The sequence below is a fragment of the Pollicipes pollicipes genome, unplaced genomic scaffold (genome assembly GCF_011947565.3).
Source record: "Pollicipes pollicipes isolate AB1234 unplaced genomic scaffold, Ppol_2.1 Scaffold_4002;HRSCAF=4701_pilon_pilon_pilon, whole genome shotgun sequence".
Lineage (NCBI taxonomy): Eukaryota > Metazoa > Arthropoda > Thecostraca > Pollicipedomorpha > Pollicipedidae > Pollicipes > Pollicipes pollicipes.
Window position 1 is genome coordinate 24698991 of NW_023596420.1, and position 18604 is coordinate 24717594.

At 57.0% G+C, this 18604-nt stretch overlaps 1 protein-coding gene across 1 annotated transcript; it reads left to right on the top strand.

Annotated features, from left to right (window-relative positions):
- Positions 1 to 1562: 1562 nt before the first annotated feature.
- LOC119093620 (protein O-mannosyl-transferase 2-like) lies at positions 1563 to 15781 on the top strand. Its single transcript, XM_037216601.1, is given in 16 exon segments — positions 1563 to 1755; positions 2686 to 2787; positions 3106 to 3190; positions 3473 to 3577; positions 3877 to 3985; positions 4473 to 4581; positions 9847 to 10194; positions 10590 to 10674; positions 10676 to 10740; positions 11168 to 11333; positions 11852 to 12110; positions 12664 to 12812; positions 13124 to 13319; positions 13651 to 13791; positions 14479 to 14590; positions 15157 to 15781. Coding segments are annotated over 16 exon segments (2208 nt in total). The 5' UTR covers positions 1563 to 1684; the 3' UTR covers positions 15263 to 15781.
- Positions 15782 to 18604: the final 2823 nt, after the last annotated feature.

Consider the following 18604-nt stretch of genomic DNA (forward strand, 5'->3'; position numbering starts at 1 on the left):
CGGCCCCAAACTCCAGGGGGCCCCCGCACTGTTGCGTGCCCACCCCCTTGACGAAATCCTGGATCCGTCCCTGGCATTGCATAACTATCAATACGCTTAAGTGCATCGCCCTATCACATGGTGGTCATGTTATGTGGTTTGGCGGGGTGTGAACTATTCGGAAAGGTTGAACGTCCAGTTCAACAACATTCAGCCTTGCTCTGATTTACCCCGTCACCTCTTTTCTAGACCGGTCGTTGGCCAAAAGCCGACGGGTACCACCTGTCGATAACGATTTGTGTGAGGTGTCTCTGTCTGTCGTATTTTTATGTTGACCCGTCTTTATGTCAAGCAGTGAGCGACACGAGGATAACATTTGCACACGACGCCCACGTGCACGAGGCGGTTTTCTACATCTAGGTTCGCGAGCCGTGCGGTCCAGGGCTCGGGCATGGGACGCACCGTAAGGGCCGTTTTTAGGCCCGTTGGATTTGGATGAGGGAGGCTGGAACCGTGAACCGCGGGAAACGGGCGAGTAGCTATCGGAAACTGTGGTCGTAACTCAGCAACGAGGAGTCGGAGCGACATGTCTTTGATATTGCCCGAAAAGCAATTGAACGAAAGGTTGTGTCTTGCCATGCTGCAATAGCATGTGTCACCCGCACAGTAGCGCTCAGGAAAGATTTGTCCGCTTTCGACAGTTTTGAATGTTTTGTCAGGTTTTGTACGTTGAATACGCGCGTTGAATACGAATACGAATACGTACGTGCGTTGAAATGGCACCTTTTCGACCGCCCAGTCACCATCTGTTTTTTTTTTTAGTTGCATGTCGGAAATTTCGCACGCTTTGTCCTAGGTGCAGGCCGTGGCAGGTAATGCAGCCTTTGTTCATTCATTCGTGGCGAGCAAAAGCCAGTGGCCTTTCCGTTGACACATTAAAAAGGAGTCGCACAAATTGAGTTAAGAACAAGGTGCTATGGGTACGATAATAATTATCTTAGTTCTTGAGATCTCAAGGTGGTTAAACTACCCCCCCCCCCTCCCCCCGAGTGAAGTGTATTCAACCAGCCACACGGATGTGTGTTGACGCCGGAATCAAACGCCCCGTCGCATTAGAAAGTTGAGTACCAAACACGCATTGGCCAAGCCGATATTCCATCAAAAGTCGCCTGCCACCATGCGTGAGACACGTACCGCGTTGACAAAATGGCGTAAAGTGAGCTTTTTAGCAAAAGAGAAATTGCCATCCTTTTTATATCATCTCGAAAGGATCGTCTCCTTTCACTTTCAAGGTCACGTTGTTCAGCTCATCTGCTTTGACGGAAACCAAAAATGTGTCTTGGTAAGTAAATCGTGACCACTGCTATTACATTATTGTATAAAGCTCATTATAAGACTTTTTAAATCATTCTTATAACTTTTAAGAATAATTAAAATATAAAGTGAACGCAAACATACCAAGGACTCTTCATTAAAGTGATACTTCTTGTATTTGACGTCATTAAATGTTCATAGACGTTGATCCTGATGGTGTTTTGTGGTGATCAAGAAGCGCCTCTGGAGACGAAAAGAAGGCATACGTGGCGATCTGCCGGCTACTTTCTCCACAAGGGCCTTCATCGGTGTGCCGCCTGTCGCAGCGCGGGACTGAGTGTGGTGCGCGTGTGGGGGTGGTTGTATGTGACATTGCTGAAAGTGCGCTGACATGAAGCAAAAAGGAACGAAAAGTTCGGATGATGACCCTGTCAGCTTTTCTAAGTGGATACACAGGTTCAGGTAAGATACGCGCGGTGTTGCTTGACCCAAATTGTCTGTGGCTCTAACGTGTACCGCATGTGCCCAAACCTATTGTTGTTCGGACTGTACAGTTCTGGATGCATCCTTGCAAATACTGCAAATGGTAAGGGGAGCATATAAAGATTTGAAACAAAAGCTATCCGTAAAAAGGGAAAGACACAGCTCATTAAATGTCATGAGCTGGACTTGGAGTGGCATTTCAACCTATGTATTGGTCTGCTCCGCACTGGCCTTTTTCATAGGCATCAATTGTTGTCCAAGTATCAAGAATAATGTCATTGAACACCTGGGCTCAAAGTATCCATGCAATGTGCAGGGCATTGGGTGACTGCTCCTGTGATATTGGTGTGCTGAAGCTGAAGTACTTTTGCCTCAAACTTGGGCCACATCAAATTGTATAGAGCTTTGACATTATTTGTTCTTTAAAAAGGTTTTTGGGTATATTTCCTTCAGATTGCTTTGAAACATCATCATTTCTTGGAACACTGGCATTCTGTGTTGAAATTGGTTATGACTGCACACTAAATTCGAGGCTCTTGGATTTACTTTTTGCGTGCACTGACATTGTTGCAGGGATGTGGGTTCTATGCCAGATTTGATGTGGTGCATATTTTTGCAGTCTAGATTATGCATGAACCATCACATGAGATGTTTTATTGTGTTTGTACATTGGAGTTTTCATGGAAGAAGGTGACAGATCTGTTTGTGGTATTTTGTCATACTAAGTTCTGGTATTCTCTATCATTTTAAGGTCCTTTTATGAAGAAAATTATTGCATTGAGGCGCAGCAACTTTCATAGCACCATCATGGGCTTGTCTTCCTGCATCTTGTGTGAAGTTTCAAGTTCATGTGTTCTTGGCTGCAGTATCAGTGTCTGGGCATTCAGCAGACCCCATGCACTTTTTCAGGCAAAGCAAGGATGATCAGACGTGGTGGACTACATTTGGACTTGTCCTGTGCCTTACTTTAGCAACAAGACTGTACAAGGTTGACTCACCTGACCATGTTGCGTAAGTTGTGTCAGTGCCAGTTTTGACTGCAATGGGTGGCTCATGATGGGTTTACATATTTGTTAATTTTGTGGTACATTTGCCTTTTGATGACTTGACTGTGCTTTGTTCAATTTTACCCACATTCTGACAGTTAGCACTACAATGTTCTTAGCATCACAAGATGTTTCCATTTGGGCATTTCCTGGTTCCTGTTTCACCAAATGCTTTGGTAAACCTGCCTGTATTTGTTATTCCAATTTATATGTTCATAACTTTTTCTTGCTAGTTTTCCTTGATGTGCTTGATCATCTGACCCTATTGCATCCAACCCTGCAGGTGGGATGAGACCCATTTTGGGAAGATGGCCAGCTGGTACATAAACAGGACATTCTTCTTTGATGTACATCCACCCACTGGGAAGGTAAGCACATTTAGGGGTGTCATCCTCTGGATTGGATTGACTGTTTCATGTCTTTGTTAGCTGGATAGCCCTATCAAGCAGGGTCCCAATGATGTAATGATGAACTTTTTTACATTTGTCTTTGCTTATGAGTGTGTTTCCAAGTGTTAAGTTAAGGAAATGGCTAGTTTTGGAAATGTTTTGAGTTCTCCAATTTTATACAATACTAGATGTAGCTTGGAAGTCATTAACATTTTTACCCATCCCCTATGTTTGAATCACAGCATACCAATTCTGTTTCAGATGCTGATTGCTGGATTTGGTTACCTTACTGGTTATGATGGCACTTTTGAATTTGAAAAACCTGGCCAGAAATTTAATGAGACCCATTACTTGGGAATGAGAGTGGTAAGTGTGACAGCTGTGAATGACTGTCCTTAGGCAATGCTGTGAAGAATCAGCTACTGCTTTGTTTATGATGATTTTTCATAGCATCCTGTTTTGGTGTGGATGGCTTCTGTCTGCCATTTTTCTGTGCAATTTTGTGATGGAATTGGGCTATGCAGACCTGCTCTTAAGTAGTTACTTCTCAAATGTCAGTAAGATCCTGGAACCAATCATGAATGCTGAGCACTGTTACTTGTGGCCAGCACATGGTGCTCCATGTATGCGACTGAGCGTGCCTGACTGGGCTCACCTGTGGCCAGGGCTGCACACTGATGGGTGCCTCTCTGGTGCCGATGGCGTTCGTCACGGTCTGGGAGCTGACGCACGCACTGCCAGCCGCCACATTCGCCGCCGCCGCCATTCTGTTCGGTGAGGCTCATGCCGGCTGTGCCCCTGAGTCGAGCTTCGTCCAGATCGCCTCAAAGTGTATGAGATGGTGGCCAACCTGGGTCTTGCAGTTTAGTGGGATCTGATGCTCAGGTTGATCATTCTAGCACTCATATACTGTTTGTGTTGCATTAGTCATCGTCAGACAAAAATAGGAAAAATCAAGCAGATGCAGCATGTATTTAATAACATGTTGATATCAGGTGACTGTGAGCAGCAAGGGACGGTGTGTTATCATGCAGCTGGGTTGGAAACTAACAAAGTTGCAAATCATGTGTGCAACATCCCAAATGACCCCGTCAAAAGCGATAAGTGTTCACGTCTGTCGACGTAGCTTACCGAAGATCATAGAGGTGTATGGCACGCCGGTACACAAAAACACAGACAGCTTCAAGTTTTTGGGAAAATGTTGTTCTTCACACTATTGAATTAGCACCCGGATGGCTGGAACGTGTGTATCTCTTTACAGACAACGGCATGGTCACTTTGAACCAGTACATTCTGTTGGACCCCATCCTCATGTTTTTCATCATGGGATCAGCAATGGGCCAGAGCAAGTTCTACAACCAGCGGCACAAGTAAGTCACCACAGCTCCTGCTGGTCGTGTGCTGTTAGCATGCACGCCCCTACTTAACCATGGCTTCCTGCGCGCACGGGCGCAAGGGGATGCTGTTCTGCAAGCGGGGGGGGGGGGGGGCGGAGAGGGGGGGGGGGCGATACACAAAAGTAAAACATCGGGCAACGTCTCGGTGGCCTGTTGGCGCTGATATCCGTCGAATCAGCTAAGGAGCCCCAGCTCAAACTGGGGCTGTTGAGAGTCGCTCCGGCGCGTGCAGCCGGCGCGGCCCTGTCGGCCGCCGCTGTCTACTCGTCGGCCTCCTGAGCCCGCGGCTCGGGCACGAACTTGAACGGCCGCGGCCGCAGCACGTGCAGGTTGTCGCGATTGACGCTGAAGTCGTGCTGGAACCCCTCGGGGAAGCGCAGACTGAAGCGCTGCAGCAGGGCCGTGAGGAAGATGAAGAGCTGGGCGGCGGCCAGCGCCTCGCCGGGGCACCGGCGCCGTCCGGTCAGGAACGGCATCACGCCGTCCGCGGGCAGCAGGCGGCCGGCGGCGTTCACGAAGCGCTCTGGTCGGAAGGCCAGCGGCTCGGGGAACAGCCGATCGTCCAGGTGCACGGCGCGCAGCAGCGGCGTGACCTGCGTGCCGCGCGTCACCTTGTAGCCGGCCAGGTTGAAGTCGCGCGCGGCCGTGTGCGGCAGGCCCAGCGGCGTCACGTCGCCCAGACGCTGCGTCTCCATCAGCACGGCCTCGGTGAAAGGCATGCGCGCGCGGTCGTCGCAGCGTGGCGCCCGCGCTCGGCCGACCGTGGCGTCGATCTCGAGCTGCACGCGCCGCTGCACGTCCGGCCGCGAGCACAGGAAGCAGACGGCCCACTCCAGCGTGGCCACGGTGGGCTCGCTGCCCTGCAACAGGATGTCGAGCACGCTGTGGGTCAGGTGCGCCTCGCTCAGCAGCAGCGGCCGGCGCCGCATCTCCAGTAGGTAGGCGTCGATGTAGTCGCGCGGCGCGGCGTCGGGCTGCAGGGCGGCGCGGTGCTGGCGCACGGCCGGCTCCACCAGCCGCTCGGCCTGCTCGTCCAGCGCGCGCGGCAGGTCGGGCGGCAGCAGTAGCAGTGCCAGCTGCTCGGCCCAGGGCAGCGCGTCGGCCAGCGACGCCACCTGCCACTGGTGCATGACGCGGCCGGCGGCGGCCACCGTCTCCTGGACGTCGGTGTCATCGACGCCGAGCCGCTCGCCGGTCAGCAGTTCCCAAATGATGTTGACCACGGCCGCCTGCAGCTCATGGCCCAGCTGCACCTGGCGGCCCACGTTGTTACGCACGAAGTTGTTGACGAAGTCGTCGGCCATCTTCTGGACTGAGCGCTGCAGTTGGCTGTCGGCGTCCTCGAGCCCCTGCAGCTGCTGCAGCAGCAGACGGCGCGCCTCGTGCCAAAGCTCGCCTTCGGCGCGCGTGATGCCCTCGCGGCGCGCGCCGTCCAGCAGGCGACGGCGTGAGATAGTGTCGGGCCGGCCACTCACCTCGGCCCGGCCCAGAAGGTCTCGCAGCAGCGCCGGCTCCGAGACGGCCACGATCGGCAGCGCGCCCATGCGCACCTGGAACACGGCGCCGTAGCGGCGCGCCCAGCGCAGCAGCGGCTCGTGCGGCGCCGCCAGGTCCATCTGGAGCAGGTGGCCCACCACCGGCAGACCCCACGGACCTGGAACAGCCGGCGAGCGGGTGACACGTGCCGCCGGCGACAGGCGACGCCGTCCCCACGGCCGCCGGGGTCCCGTTCAGCGTCGTGGCACAGAGACGCTGCCCGGTCCTGGAGTTGGCCCGGGCAGTACAGGCAGGGAGTCGCCAGGCCAGACGCTGACGTTGAGTTTTCTGCGGAAGACGCTTTGATTGTCTATTCCTTTTGAAAATGTGGAACTTAAAATTGTCGACATCAACGCGAGTAGGCACGGCGAACCCTGTAAGCCCGGGAAACTAGCGTTCCGTGTCTAGCTTGCGGCGTAGGATCACGTCCTGTGCTGATCCGCCTGGAGCAGTGTGGAGGGCGCAGCAGACTTACCTGGCGGCTGCTGGCGGAGTCGCTGCCACGTGACATAGACGAACGCGACTGCCGACACGGCGAACAGGACGGCGGCGAACATCGTGCCGCGCTGTGGACAGCAGGCGAGCGAGACGCTCCGGCGCTTGGGCGATCGAACGAGGGCGGCACTCTCTCACTGGCGGCGGCGGGGAGTCGTGGGTTCACGGGACGCGAGCGGCAGGCCTCCGTCGTCGGCGCTGGCACTGCGCTCCAGCTGGGGCGTGTGCGGGGCGGCGGCGGCGACTGGCCGTGACCGAGACCGCGCCCCGGCAGCGGCTGTGGTCAGAGCAGCGCTGGCCCCGCGCGGTTCCAGCGGCCGCGCCGGCTATAAATACGGGATGGGTGTTTGAGTCAGCGGGGGCGCCGACAGCGGCAGCTGCCGATCGGCGGTCAGCCGGTCGCCGGCTGACCGCTGGCTGGCACGGCTGCTGGCTGACCGGCCGGGCGCGGCCACCGGGGCCGGCCTGGCCCCGCCTGACCGCGCCAGGTCGCTCCACCGCTCGAAGAACGCCGCGCTGGAGGGAAAGTTGGCCCGCCAGCCGGCTGGAGGGGCGCACCCCGGGAGCACGCCGCCGGTCGCCGGCTCGTGGGCAGACGTGCTGGCACCGGGAAACGCTCACGTGCCTTAGGGCTGACTGGTTGGACTGGGTGGGTCAGGCGGGGATGTTTTTGGCTTTCAGGTCCCAAAACAAAGGAACAAATGGCAACAGCTGCGTACCACGCTCCGCCTGGCACGTGCCTTATACTTGTTCATCCCGGCGAAGTTAACGTCTCGTTGATTGGCCGAGTTGTGTGGGGGTCTTCATAATCTCCCACGTGCCAAGCCACCCGAGAAAACCGCGCGGACGGGGCAACGTGTTTATTTGTGCAGCGGTTGCCCATTAATTGTTCGCGGTTTTGACGTGTCCGCTCTTTCATGTCGTTCTTAAACTGATCGTTCGACCAGGTCGGCACCCTGTGTTCTGCACGCATTCACAGCAAACCGCAAACGCAGGTGCTGGAATGGATGACAAGCGTGAACAGATGCGCTTGCTTAAGAAGCGGACGCATCAATATACATGAAAGGGGTGTGAGAACACAACATATTTCACATCCCTGAACCCCATTAATCCTGCCGTGTTTCTCCTCCAGTTTGATGAATTCTCGGATGCTGTATTGAGCCATGCTGTAGAATCCGACATGGTGGGATAGGCGAGTTGCTCTTGTTCGAACCACTATCACACAGTTTTAAGTAGATGTCGAAACGTCCAGAGATATCAAGACGCGATCCGTGCAGTCCGCCCTCATTTCCATGCGATCTCGTAAGGCTCGTTACGGTGATTTATTGTCGACCACCTGACTTGCCCTTTGCTAACGTCCAGATTTCTGTTACTGCCAAGAGCAACATATCCACTGGAAAAATAAAGCTACGTTAATTGAACGATACATGCAGTGTTCTATGGAGCAGCCGTCCATGTCTCAGTCCTGGAATCCTGGCACCACTATCGGCCATCCCCCCAAACCCCACGAGTTAGCGGTGCCGCCAGCATCCTGCCCACGTCGCACCTGTTACGGTGCGGCACCGTCCCGTAGCGTCGGATACAAATTCCACATCAATCTGTGCGTGAATTGATGTTCAAGTTAGTTTTTAATCACCCCCTTTGTGATGCTTGTAATTATTCAGATTGCATTACCAGCATTGCATCATCCATGTTCTGTGTGCCCCTGGACTCCGCAGCCGGTGCAGGGAAACTGGCCGTGTGAGGCGACCTCGGGCCGGGCCGGGCCGGGCCGGGCCGGGCCGCCTCTCCAGCCGGCGGTGCCGGAGCGACCCCGGCCCCGGCCGCCGCCGCCGCCGCCGCCGGCCGGTCGGACCGGCTCCCCCGGCCGCTCACTTTCGCTGGCGGCCGCCGGGACTGAGCGTGACGCGGCGCCAGGCCCGTCCGGCGCGTGAGAGCCGTTCCCGGTCCGTGGCTCTCACGGGCCGGCCGCGCCGCACCGGCAGCGCGCCGGCCGCTCGCGGGCGGAGCGACGACGTATCACCCCGCGGCGTGGCTGGGACGCAGCTGGGACTGTGTAGGGTCGTGTGCGGGGCGTCGGTAGCACGGCAGAGTGGTGTTACTACGATGAGAACCAACATCCTTTTAGTTGCCTTCTTAGTTTTCAGCTGCTAATTTGTTAGATTTGTGCGGCAGTAGCCGAGGATTATGCTTGGAGAGCAATCGCTGGGAACGATTTTAAAATGGTTTCAAGCGGCTACGATTGGTTATATGCAAACTATAACATATCACGTCCTCATTGTTCTTAGTTTGACCACCTTACTATACTCAGTATGATTATGTGATGAGAGCATACGAAGCACCATTGTTGCCGGGGTGGTCATCATTTTGATAAAACTGCTAGCTGGACCCACTCATTTCGCATTGGATATGTTGGGGCTACTAATGAGATGACATGATGACGAGACTAGTGGCTATCACTAGCACTGTAGCTACGTCCAGTCGATTTTTTTCGGGCTCTGCACCCCAGCGAGGACTGGCGCCTCATTTGGTCCCCGCACACCGCCTGCCGTCCCCTGTTTCATTCGCATACTTCTAAGTACCGTACCACCGATGATGGTGCTTACACGTGCCCGTATTACGTTTCCCCGGTATTTTTGCGTGTTTCTTTGAGTTCTGTTCGTGTTGCCGCGGTCCGTACACCCGGGCATGTGACCGACACCCCTCTGTTCCTGTGTCCGTGTTGCCAGAGTCCGCACACCCGGGTATGTGACTGACACCTCCGTGTTCCCGTGTCTGTGTTACCATTGTCCTTACACCCAGGCACGTGACCGACACTCTTCTGTTGCCGTGGTCGTGTTGCCACGGTCCTTACACCCAGGCACGTGACCGGCGCTCCTCTGTTACCGTGGTCTTGTCGCCGCGGTCCGTACACCCGGGCATGTGGCCGACACACCGCTGTTCCCGTGTCCGTGTTGCCAGAGTCCGTACGCCCAGGCACGTGACTGACACTGCTCTGTTGCCGTGGTTGTGTTGCTGCGGTCCGTACACGCGGGTATGTGACCGACACTCCTCTGTTGCCGCGGTCGTGTTGCCACGGTCCGTACACGCGGGTATGTGACCGACACCCCTCTGTTCGGCTGACTTGTGTCCGTGTGGCCACGGTCGATCTCGTGACTGAATTGTATCGGTCGGTTCCGTTGACACCGGCGTCTGCGTCGCCTGCAGTCCGTTTGCCGCGTCCTGGTGGGGCTGGATGGTCTTCACGGGCGCCATGCTGGCCGGCGCCATCTCCGTCAAGTTCGTCGGCCTGTTCGTCGTGGTGCTGGTCGGCCTGTACACCATCAAGGATCTGTGGGACATCCTGGGCGACCTGTCGCGGCCCATCGGCTACACAGTGCGTCACTTCGTGGCGCGCGTGCTCTGCCTGATCGTCGTGCCCACGCTGCTCTACATGCTGGCCTATCACATTCACTTCACGGTGCTGACCCGTTCCGGGCCCGGCGACGGCCACTACGGCTCGGCCTTCCAGTCTCAGCTGGTGGGCAACCCGCTGCACAACGCCAGCATGCCCAGGTGGGAGGCGCGCGCCGACCGCGCCGCGCAGCCGGCCGCAGCGGCGCTCTGGCTCGTGTCACACGCTCGGCTGTTGTGCTGCCGTCGCAGCAGCCGCGTTGACGTTGTCTTTGACCGGTTTTTCGACTGAAGTGACTCGGCCTGAGTACTTTTGTGCACTAGGTATCGATTTCGCCGCGGCAGCACTGTGTGTGCGTTTGAATTTTAGGCCGTCCGTAGCCGCCCGTCTCGTAATGCTCTAACTGTACTTGTTTAGTTGCGTGTTTGTTTTGCAGCGGGACTCTGGGCACTGGGCGCCCCGACCGACCGGCGGCCACCCCGCAGTGAACGGCCCTCCCGTCAGGTGGCCGGTGGGCCGACCCGTCGTGCTGACCGGGCGCGCTGCTCCGTTCCAGGGAGATATGCTACGGCGCGGCGGTGACGATCAAGAACCACCGTACGGCCGGCGCGTACCTGCACTCGCACCCGCACCTCTACCCAGCAGGAGGTGGGCCCTGTCCAGCAGCAGATCACCACCTACTCACACAAGGACTACAACAACGTCTGGTACGTCGACTCTGACCTGCCGCCGCCGATCCTCGGGCCGGGCCGCTTAAGTCGTGCCGCGGTGGTCGACTCAGCGGTCTTGACGCTGGTGTGGCAGGGAGATGCGTTATGTGGCTTGTATATAATGTCTGTACTCTAGGTGTCGTTTATTGAGTGTGCTATTTACATATCGTATATGCATTTGAGTGTGTTATCAGAGATGGCTCGGCCTGTATCGTCCTGTTGGGCTACCTTCCGACGTATGATAAAGCGTAGTGAGGATCATACGGAGGGTTCGTTCATACCGTTGCCCCTGGCGGGCTCGGGGGACCATTAGCGCACTGTTGCTGGCTCGTGTCAAACGTGCGTAACAGAACCTTGATAATTGTCGTGGCCAAAGGCCGCACACATTGCTATCGCCCTGAAATGTAATGGCCCCGGCTTGCAGGCTGGTGAAGAAGTACAACGAGGACATCCCGGACGATGAGGATGAGCCGAGCGCGCCGGTGGAGAAGGTGCTGTCGGGCGACCTGATCCGTCTGGAGCACGAGTCCACCGGCCGCAACCTACACGCTCACCGGCACCCGGCTCCCGTCACCCGGCGGCACTTCCAGGTCAGTCTCCCTCCCCTCTCACTCACTCACTCACTCACTCACTCACTCACTTACTCACTCTCACCACTCACTCACTCACTCACTCACTCACTCACTCACTCACTCACTCACTCACTCACTCACTCACTCACTCACTCACTCACTCACTCACTCACTCACTCACTCACTCACTCACTCACTCACTCGCTTGCTCACTCAGTCGCTCATACGCACAGCAGGACGGTTTCACTGGGGCGCAGCCGAACACCGTAATGTAAATAGCTCATGTCTCCGGTAAATGATGACGACGCTGCCGAAATGAAGTCTCCGTCACCAAAGTAAATCAAACTGCTCTCCGCCTAATTTCGTTATTGTGTGCCTTGAGCTTTGGTCTTCGTGTCCAGAGAGGGTCGTCACAGGAAGTGCAGAAATAGATTCCAGTATTACAAGCAGCGCCGTATTGGTAGCATGTGTTGACCGTGCGCCAGCTGGCACAGTGGCGCCAGCATCTAGCGCGTGCCTGCCCGCCTGACCGCCAGGTGTCGGGCTACGGCGAGAACGGCACGGGCGACAGCAACGACGTCTGGCGGATCGAGCTGGTGGACGGCAAGGAGGGCGACGAGATCAACGTGGTGACGGACCGCTTCCGGCTGATCCACTACATGGTCGGCTGCGCACTGTACTCGCACAACAAGCAGCTGCCCAAGTGGGGCTTCGAGCAGATGGAGGTCACGTGCAACCCCAACACGCGCGCCGACTTCGCCCTCTGGAACTTCGAAGAGAACTATTTCGATAAGCGTGAGTGGCTGTGGCGGGGAGGGCCGTCGGAGTGAGGTGGCTCGTCGCGTCGTCGTGCTGGTGTGTCACAGATATCCCTGGGTGGATGTAAGCAAGAAAGGCCTTGAACTTCAGGTCATCATGACTTTAGAGCACTTCTGCGGACAATAATCGACCTCCACGGGGCCAGGAGGAATAGTTAAAATGGCATTACTGAGCGAGCATTGGCTACATTGTCTCACTTGCTGCTTGGAGCTGTGCTCAGAGCCACCCCAGTGACCAGCGTCTAGCCTGGCCATGTGGTGGCTGTGCCCTTTCCGGCATTTTCTCGGATCGGAAGTCGCAGAGAGGTTTTGCTCGTCCACATTCCCTGACTGGTCTTATTCGTTCCTTTAGTAAGCGATGCTTGGTCAGTTTGGTGTCAGCCGTGGTAGTCTGGTAACGCTTAGCAGGAGCGTCCTCCCGATCGTGAGGCACGTGTGTGGGCCGTGTGGGCCGCGATGCTGGCCGAGGCTACACCCTCGCCGAGCCAAGGCGGCGGAGCGGTTGCTGAGTCGGCTCCGCTGTCCGCCAGTGCCGAACGTCAGCTTCTCCATCTACCAGCCCAGCTTCCTGGAGAAGTTCGTCGAAGCGCACATGGTGCAGCTGCAGGGCAACGCCGGCCTGAAGCCCAAGGAGGGCGAGGTGACCTCCCGACCCTGGGAGTGGCCCATCGACTACCAGGTCAGTCGGGCGGCCCGCACGGCACGGCACGGCACGCGTTCGCGGCCCGGACGGGACGCGACGGCGGCAGCGGCGGAGGCCCTGCGCCGGGTAGTTGCGGAGCGGATGTGGTGGGGGTTCAGTGGGTCTGAACGGCGTGTGCTATCTGTGTCATGTAGTGGCTCGCTCTATCACGCAGCACGCGTTAACGTTGTATCCGTGTTTTCCACTGAGTATCTCTGCTGCGAGCTCGGTGTGCGATTTTTGGCCTGAGCCGGGGCTCGATGCCGGGCGGGGAGGTCGGGAAGGTAAGCTCGCGGTGTGCCCCGCAGGGCCAGTGGTTCAGCATCGGCGACCCCGACAACCGCGAGCCGGGGCCGCACAAGGAGAACGAGATCCGCATCTACATGATGGGCAACCCCGTCATCTGGTGGGCCAACCTGGGCTTCATCGCGCTCTACGCCGTCATCTACGTGTGGAACTTTGTCTGCTCGTCGCGCGGCGTGCGCGAGTCGGCCCAGGAAAGAGGTACGTGCGTGTGCGCCGGCGTAAGTAGCGCCGCTCTCCAGCCGTGGATCCCGTCTGCGCCCCGGCCCGTTGTCTTAGCGCCGGTACCCGGGGACGTGTAGTGGTGGGCGGAATGGGTCAGAAAAAACTGGGGATCTGCTTGTTATTCATGGATGCGGGTCATGTGGCCGTATAGCCATACCCGAGCTATATGAGGCACAGATGCTCCTGCGAATGGTGGCATTTGCTGGAGATGTGCTGTTCGGTATTGCAATCTATATGCATTTGTGTGTTGAGTGGTCTCTGACAATCACACTTTCACTGGTCTGATGTTTCCCTGTGGACGTCGCAGTGCGCAAAGCGAACCTCACGTACACCTGTAACTGGCTGATGCTGGCCTGGGCTCTGCACTACTTCCCGTTCTACGGGATGGGCCGCATCCTGTACTACCATCACTACTTCCCGGCGCAGCTCTTCATCTCCATGATGTCGGGTGAGTGAGACGGCAGGGTCCAGCCGCTGGCCGGACGCCGCGATGGTCGGGTGTGGCGATACCGCCGGCTGCGAGAGCTTTGGTCGGCCGCCGCCGGTGGGTGCCGCCTGGGGGTCCTCTCGTTTCACGTGCTGGCCGCGAGCGGCGAGCTGGTCGGCTGCGAGCCGGCAGGAGAGGCTCGGTCAGAGCGGGCGGCAGACGGCGCCGCCGGCAGGGGGAGGGGCTCGGTCAGAGCGGGCGGCAGACGGCGCCGCCGGCAGGGGGAGGGGCTCGGTCAGAGCGGGCGGCAGACGGCGCCGCCGGCAGGGGGAGGGGCTCGGTCAGAGCGGGCGGCAGACGGCGCCGCCGGCGGGGGGAGGGGCTTGGTTCGGAGCGGGCGGCAGACGGCGCCGCCGGCGGGGGGAGGGGGTGGTTCGGAGCGGGCGGCAGACGGCGCCGGCACGTGGAGGGCCTCAGCGACCTCCGCCGTGGTCGGCCCGCGCGCCGCGCGGCCGGATCGCGCGGCGGTGTTGGTGCCCGGGCTCGGGAATCGGTCGGTGCCCCCCGGCTCGGGAGGTAGTAGGGGGGGGGGGGGGGGGGGAGCGCCGGCGGCAGGTCTGCTCGCGCTGTCTCATCGCGCGCCAGGCCTGGCTGCAGGCTGGTGCGGGCTCGGTCGTTCCGCCCGCCTGACGCCCCACTCTGCCTCAGGCGTGCTGGTCAACTATCTGCTGGAAAGCCTGCCTCGAGCGGTGCCGTCCTCGCGCGTGGACCAGGCCTGGATGGCGCTCTCTGTTGTCTACATGGCCATCCTGGCCTACAGGTAACGCAGCGCTGTGCGGGGCGCCCGCCGCACCCCCGCCCAACGGACGTCGGGCCGTTTGTCAGTCCATGACAGTAGACGGTGTGCCTATAGTCCGCTTGCACTTCGGGGTTTAAGCGTGTCGTGGATACGTAAGCAAAGGGAACATCGAAAATGTTTTCATCGTGTACATATTGCTTGTTGGCCATTTCGTGCATGTGTACAAACGTGTTTGTTATGTTGTTTGGAGCTCTAGATGTGTGACTAATGCTGTGGCGTGTCGCGGGGCACGTGTTTGTTAGGATGTTTGGAGCTCTAGATGTGTGACTAATGCCGTGGCGTGTCGCGAGGCACGTGTTTGTTAGGATGTTTGGAGCTCTAGATGTGTGACTAATGCCGTGGCGTGTCGCGTGGCACGTGTTAGGATGTTTGGAGCTCTAGATGTGTGACTAATGCCGTGGCGTGTCGCGGGGCACGTGTTTGCGTTGTTCCCAACTACCGCGGGTGGCGGGCTAAAGCCGCCCCGCTGGCGGTGATGCGCTGCTGCGTGCCGTCGGTGACGCGGCGCCACCCCTTCCTGCGGGCAGCTTCTACCTGTTCCTGCCGCTGACGTACGGCATGTGCGGGCCGGAGAAGCGGGAGCCGGGCCACCGCTACGGCCACCTGCTCTGGATGGACTCGTGGGAGTTCTGATCCCCTCGCCGCCCGACGCCCGACGCGCAGGCCCGCCCGTCGACGCTCAGCTCTGATTGGTCGGAGTGGCTGCTGCGCATGTGACGTCATCGGTGGCACGCAGCGGGCGTGACGCCTGGTGGTCGATCAGTACCGAGACAACTATTTTTGTACGCGCTAGCGATTTTCGGATTGTTAAACAGAGCTATTTTGGATAGGGATTAGGCTGTTTAAACGGATGCAACGAATTGCCGTGGTTCTGACCGGCAGGAATAGCGGTCTTCCACGTGTATTGTGTCTTCCCTCCCCGTGCGGCTGGTCGTGATGAGAGTGGAATTTTAAGTTTGAGATTAATGCCGTGTTGGCATCTGTTGTTTCATACAGGTAAGATCTGATTTACGATACCGTCCAGAATCCCACTCTTCTGTTTTGATGCTGCTTGTTGGGTTATATTGTTACGTATATATTTTCTACATGCGTCTGCGCTGTGCTGTGGCATTTGGACCCCAGATGGCCTTCGAAATATAGGTGATGGTTAAGGGCCGTCTTTTTCTAAATCAAGGTTGACCATCTCTGCCTAGAGCGTCCTCGTTGTACTATTACGCCACCAGTTTCAATGTGCTCTGAAAGACTTCCGATCATAAGCGATGGAATCTGCACATGCACACGATGGTACCAGCAAATGGAGCATAGTGGACACATCTGAACACCCTTACAGCTGGGTACATTAACGCTCGGGCGGGGGAGGCTGGGGCGTGCGGAAGCACCAATACCCGCCAATGACGCTGCTCTGCGCAGGTTCAGATTGCGCGCCGCATGCCAACCATGCCGGACAGATACAAACGCCGCGTCGGGCTGACATTCGCATAATCCAGTGAGTGCTGCCGCGCTATGGTGTCATGCTAATCTAAGTGACTGGGACGCGTTACTCCGCGTGTAACATGTCCGGGGGGGGGGGGGGGGCTAATCGGCAGCGCCCACGGGCGCCTCGGACTCTCCATCCCGCTGGTGTTCCAGAGCAAGCGGCAGCGACAGGTGGGCTTGATCTCGTCTGTCGTCTACCCCCTTCCATCGTGCTTGTGTGTGCTGGCCACGGTCCGCGGGTGTACTCCCGCCAGCTAGGTGGCGCCACAGCCTTCACCAGCATCCTGTCAGGCCGTCCCCGAGTTCGGTTCATAGCATCGGACAGTCACAGTGTGAACGTCCGGCTGGGACGTTACTGGCGACGACGAGATCTGAGAGCGCACGGGACAGCGCTGGTGATGCCGGCTGGCTGAGTATGCCGTGCTGAGTATGACGCCGGGAGTGGGACGGTCAATTTTAACAAGATCTCAAATTATCGTCACTTGCTTTGTTGGCCTTCGTAACTTTTTCGCGTGATATTACTAAGATCAAGCACTGTTGGAAGCTCGAGTGACGCATCCCCATGCCTACCCGTACACGACAAGCATCAGGGGTGGGTGGAATATTCAGCGCCAGAACACCACGCCTAAAAGCTGTGGTCGGCTGGGTCTCGCAGGTACGGTGGCGCAAGTCCACCGGCGTTCAGGCGTCATGCATCTGGCGCTGCCGTAATCTTTGAACTGAATTTGATTACGCTCATCAGTGAACAATTTGTGGGATCAGCTGCTCAGAATGGGTGGGAAGTCTCATGGAGCACCAGCTGTGGCGGTGTCACACAGTGAGGAGTCATCATGTCTACCTGCCACCGATGGTGGGAATAGTGTGAAGGAATACTGCTGATGCAACCATTTAAACGAAGAGGCATTGAAGATAAGGATGGCGTAGTCCTCTGCAGTGACAAGACCCGCGCGAGACCCGCTGTTGGTTGCCCGTGATCCGCGTGCCATCTCTGGGAGCTATTGGAACTCCTGATTCAGACAGACGCCGGGAGAACCGTTTCCAGCGCCGGTGCCGCCGCCACCCCCCGCTGATGTCCGGCGTCGCCGCGGGCCCAGCGGGGGCGTATGGGTCGCCGTTGAGCTTTATGGGCGCTGGTCGGCCCCAGTGGGTGCGTGTGGCGCGCGTTCGGCCCCCATTGCTGATGTGGGTGGACCGCGCGTTTTGCCGCCGATACTGGTGAGGGTGGACCACGCGTTCTACGTGGGCCACCCCACGTTTGAAGCGTGTTGGTGCGGGTTTTGTAGCTGCGCGTGCCGCCTGTCGTTCCCGCGGTGTGGCGTGGCACACCGTGGTCACGCCTTCATGCACCCCGATGAAAAATCTGTTTTTTCACGGGGAGCCTGGTGGCCAGCGACCCGAGCAGATAATGCCGGCTACTCCCGGTTGCCAAGGCAGGGTCGGTGGTACGGTGCGGCTTGTCTTGTTTGTCCCATTCCACACCGTGCATGCCTCGTCGGCCGTATACACTGCCCCGTCCGTCGATCGTGGCGCTAGAGCGTCCGCCGACGGCTTCACGCACAGCATCACACTTGATCTGCGCGATGGTTTTTTACCACATTCCGTCGGCGCAGTATACTCATGAGCATTTTGGCGCTTTACACGAAGAGCAGAGGTGTGCCTTTATGCGTTTGCCGATGCTTACCGTGTCACAGTCGGAAATGCGAATGTTTGCGTGCGTGGAGGTTTGAGTTGGTGGAGATTCGTTTTCCCGAGTTGATGGCGCTGGCCTCTTAACACGACTTATTTTCCAACGTTGAAGGTCAGAGCTTGCCCGACGCCATGCCGAGCAACACGAAGGGAGGCTTATTACGTGTTGATAAGCGTTATGGGTTTCAGTGAATGATACCGCGCCTGATGTGTGATCTATATCCCAAACTCATTCAACCCAGCCAACCCAGCCGCAAACAGCCGCAATGAATTTGGTCCCCGCAGCTCATGACAACCAGAGATATGCAGCAATGTTTGCACAGTTACGTGTGCTGATGCTGACCTATCTGTTTCATGGTGATTATTTCATCAAATAATACACCCTAATAACGTACGTCGTTGAGTGCATTTGCGAGGAGCATTGTGCATATAGCTAAGAAGCGAATTTCCATTTCGGCAAAGGCATGTGGCCGAAATATCGAGGCATTTATTTCTCAATTTTCCTAGTTTTTTTTCTAGGAGAAATAATGGCAATTACTACTGTCTTATAAAATGCGCCTTTAAAGCACAATTAAAACTTGAATGAGAACCAAGGCTAACCAGAATCTCGGGATTCTGAAATCTTTGAATCCGTATGTGATTTATATTGACTAACACTTGAATATTGGCCGGTGTCTGCAAACACCGTTTTCCACATTTGCCAGTTTGATTGCAAGCGATTTGTCAGATGAAGTTTTCCGATTAATTTGTGAACTGACTCGATTCGTCTGATTCGAGTCCGAGTCCCTAAAGGTCAACAGTCTGAGGTCATGA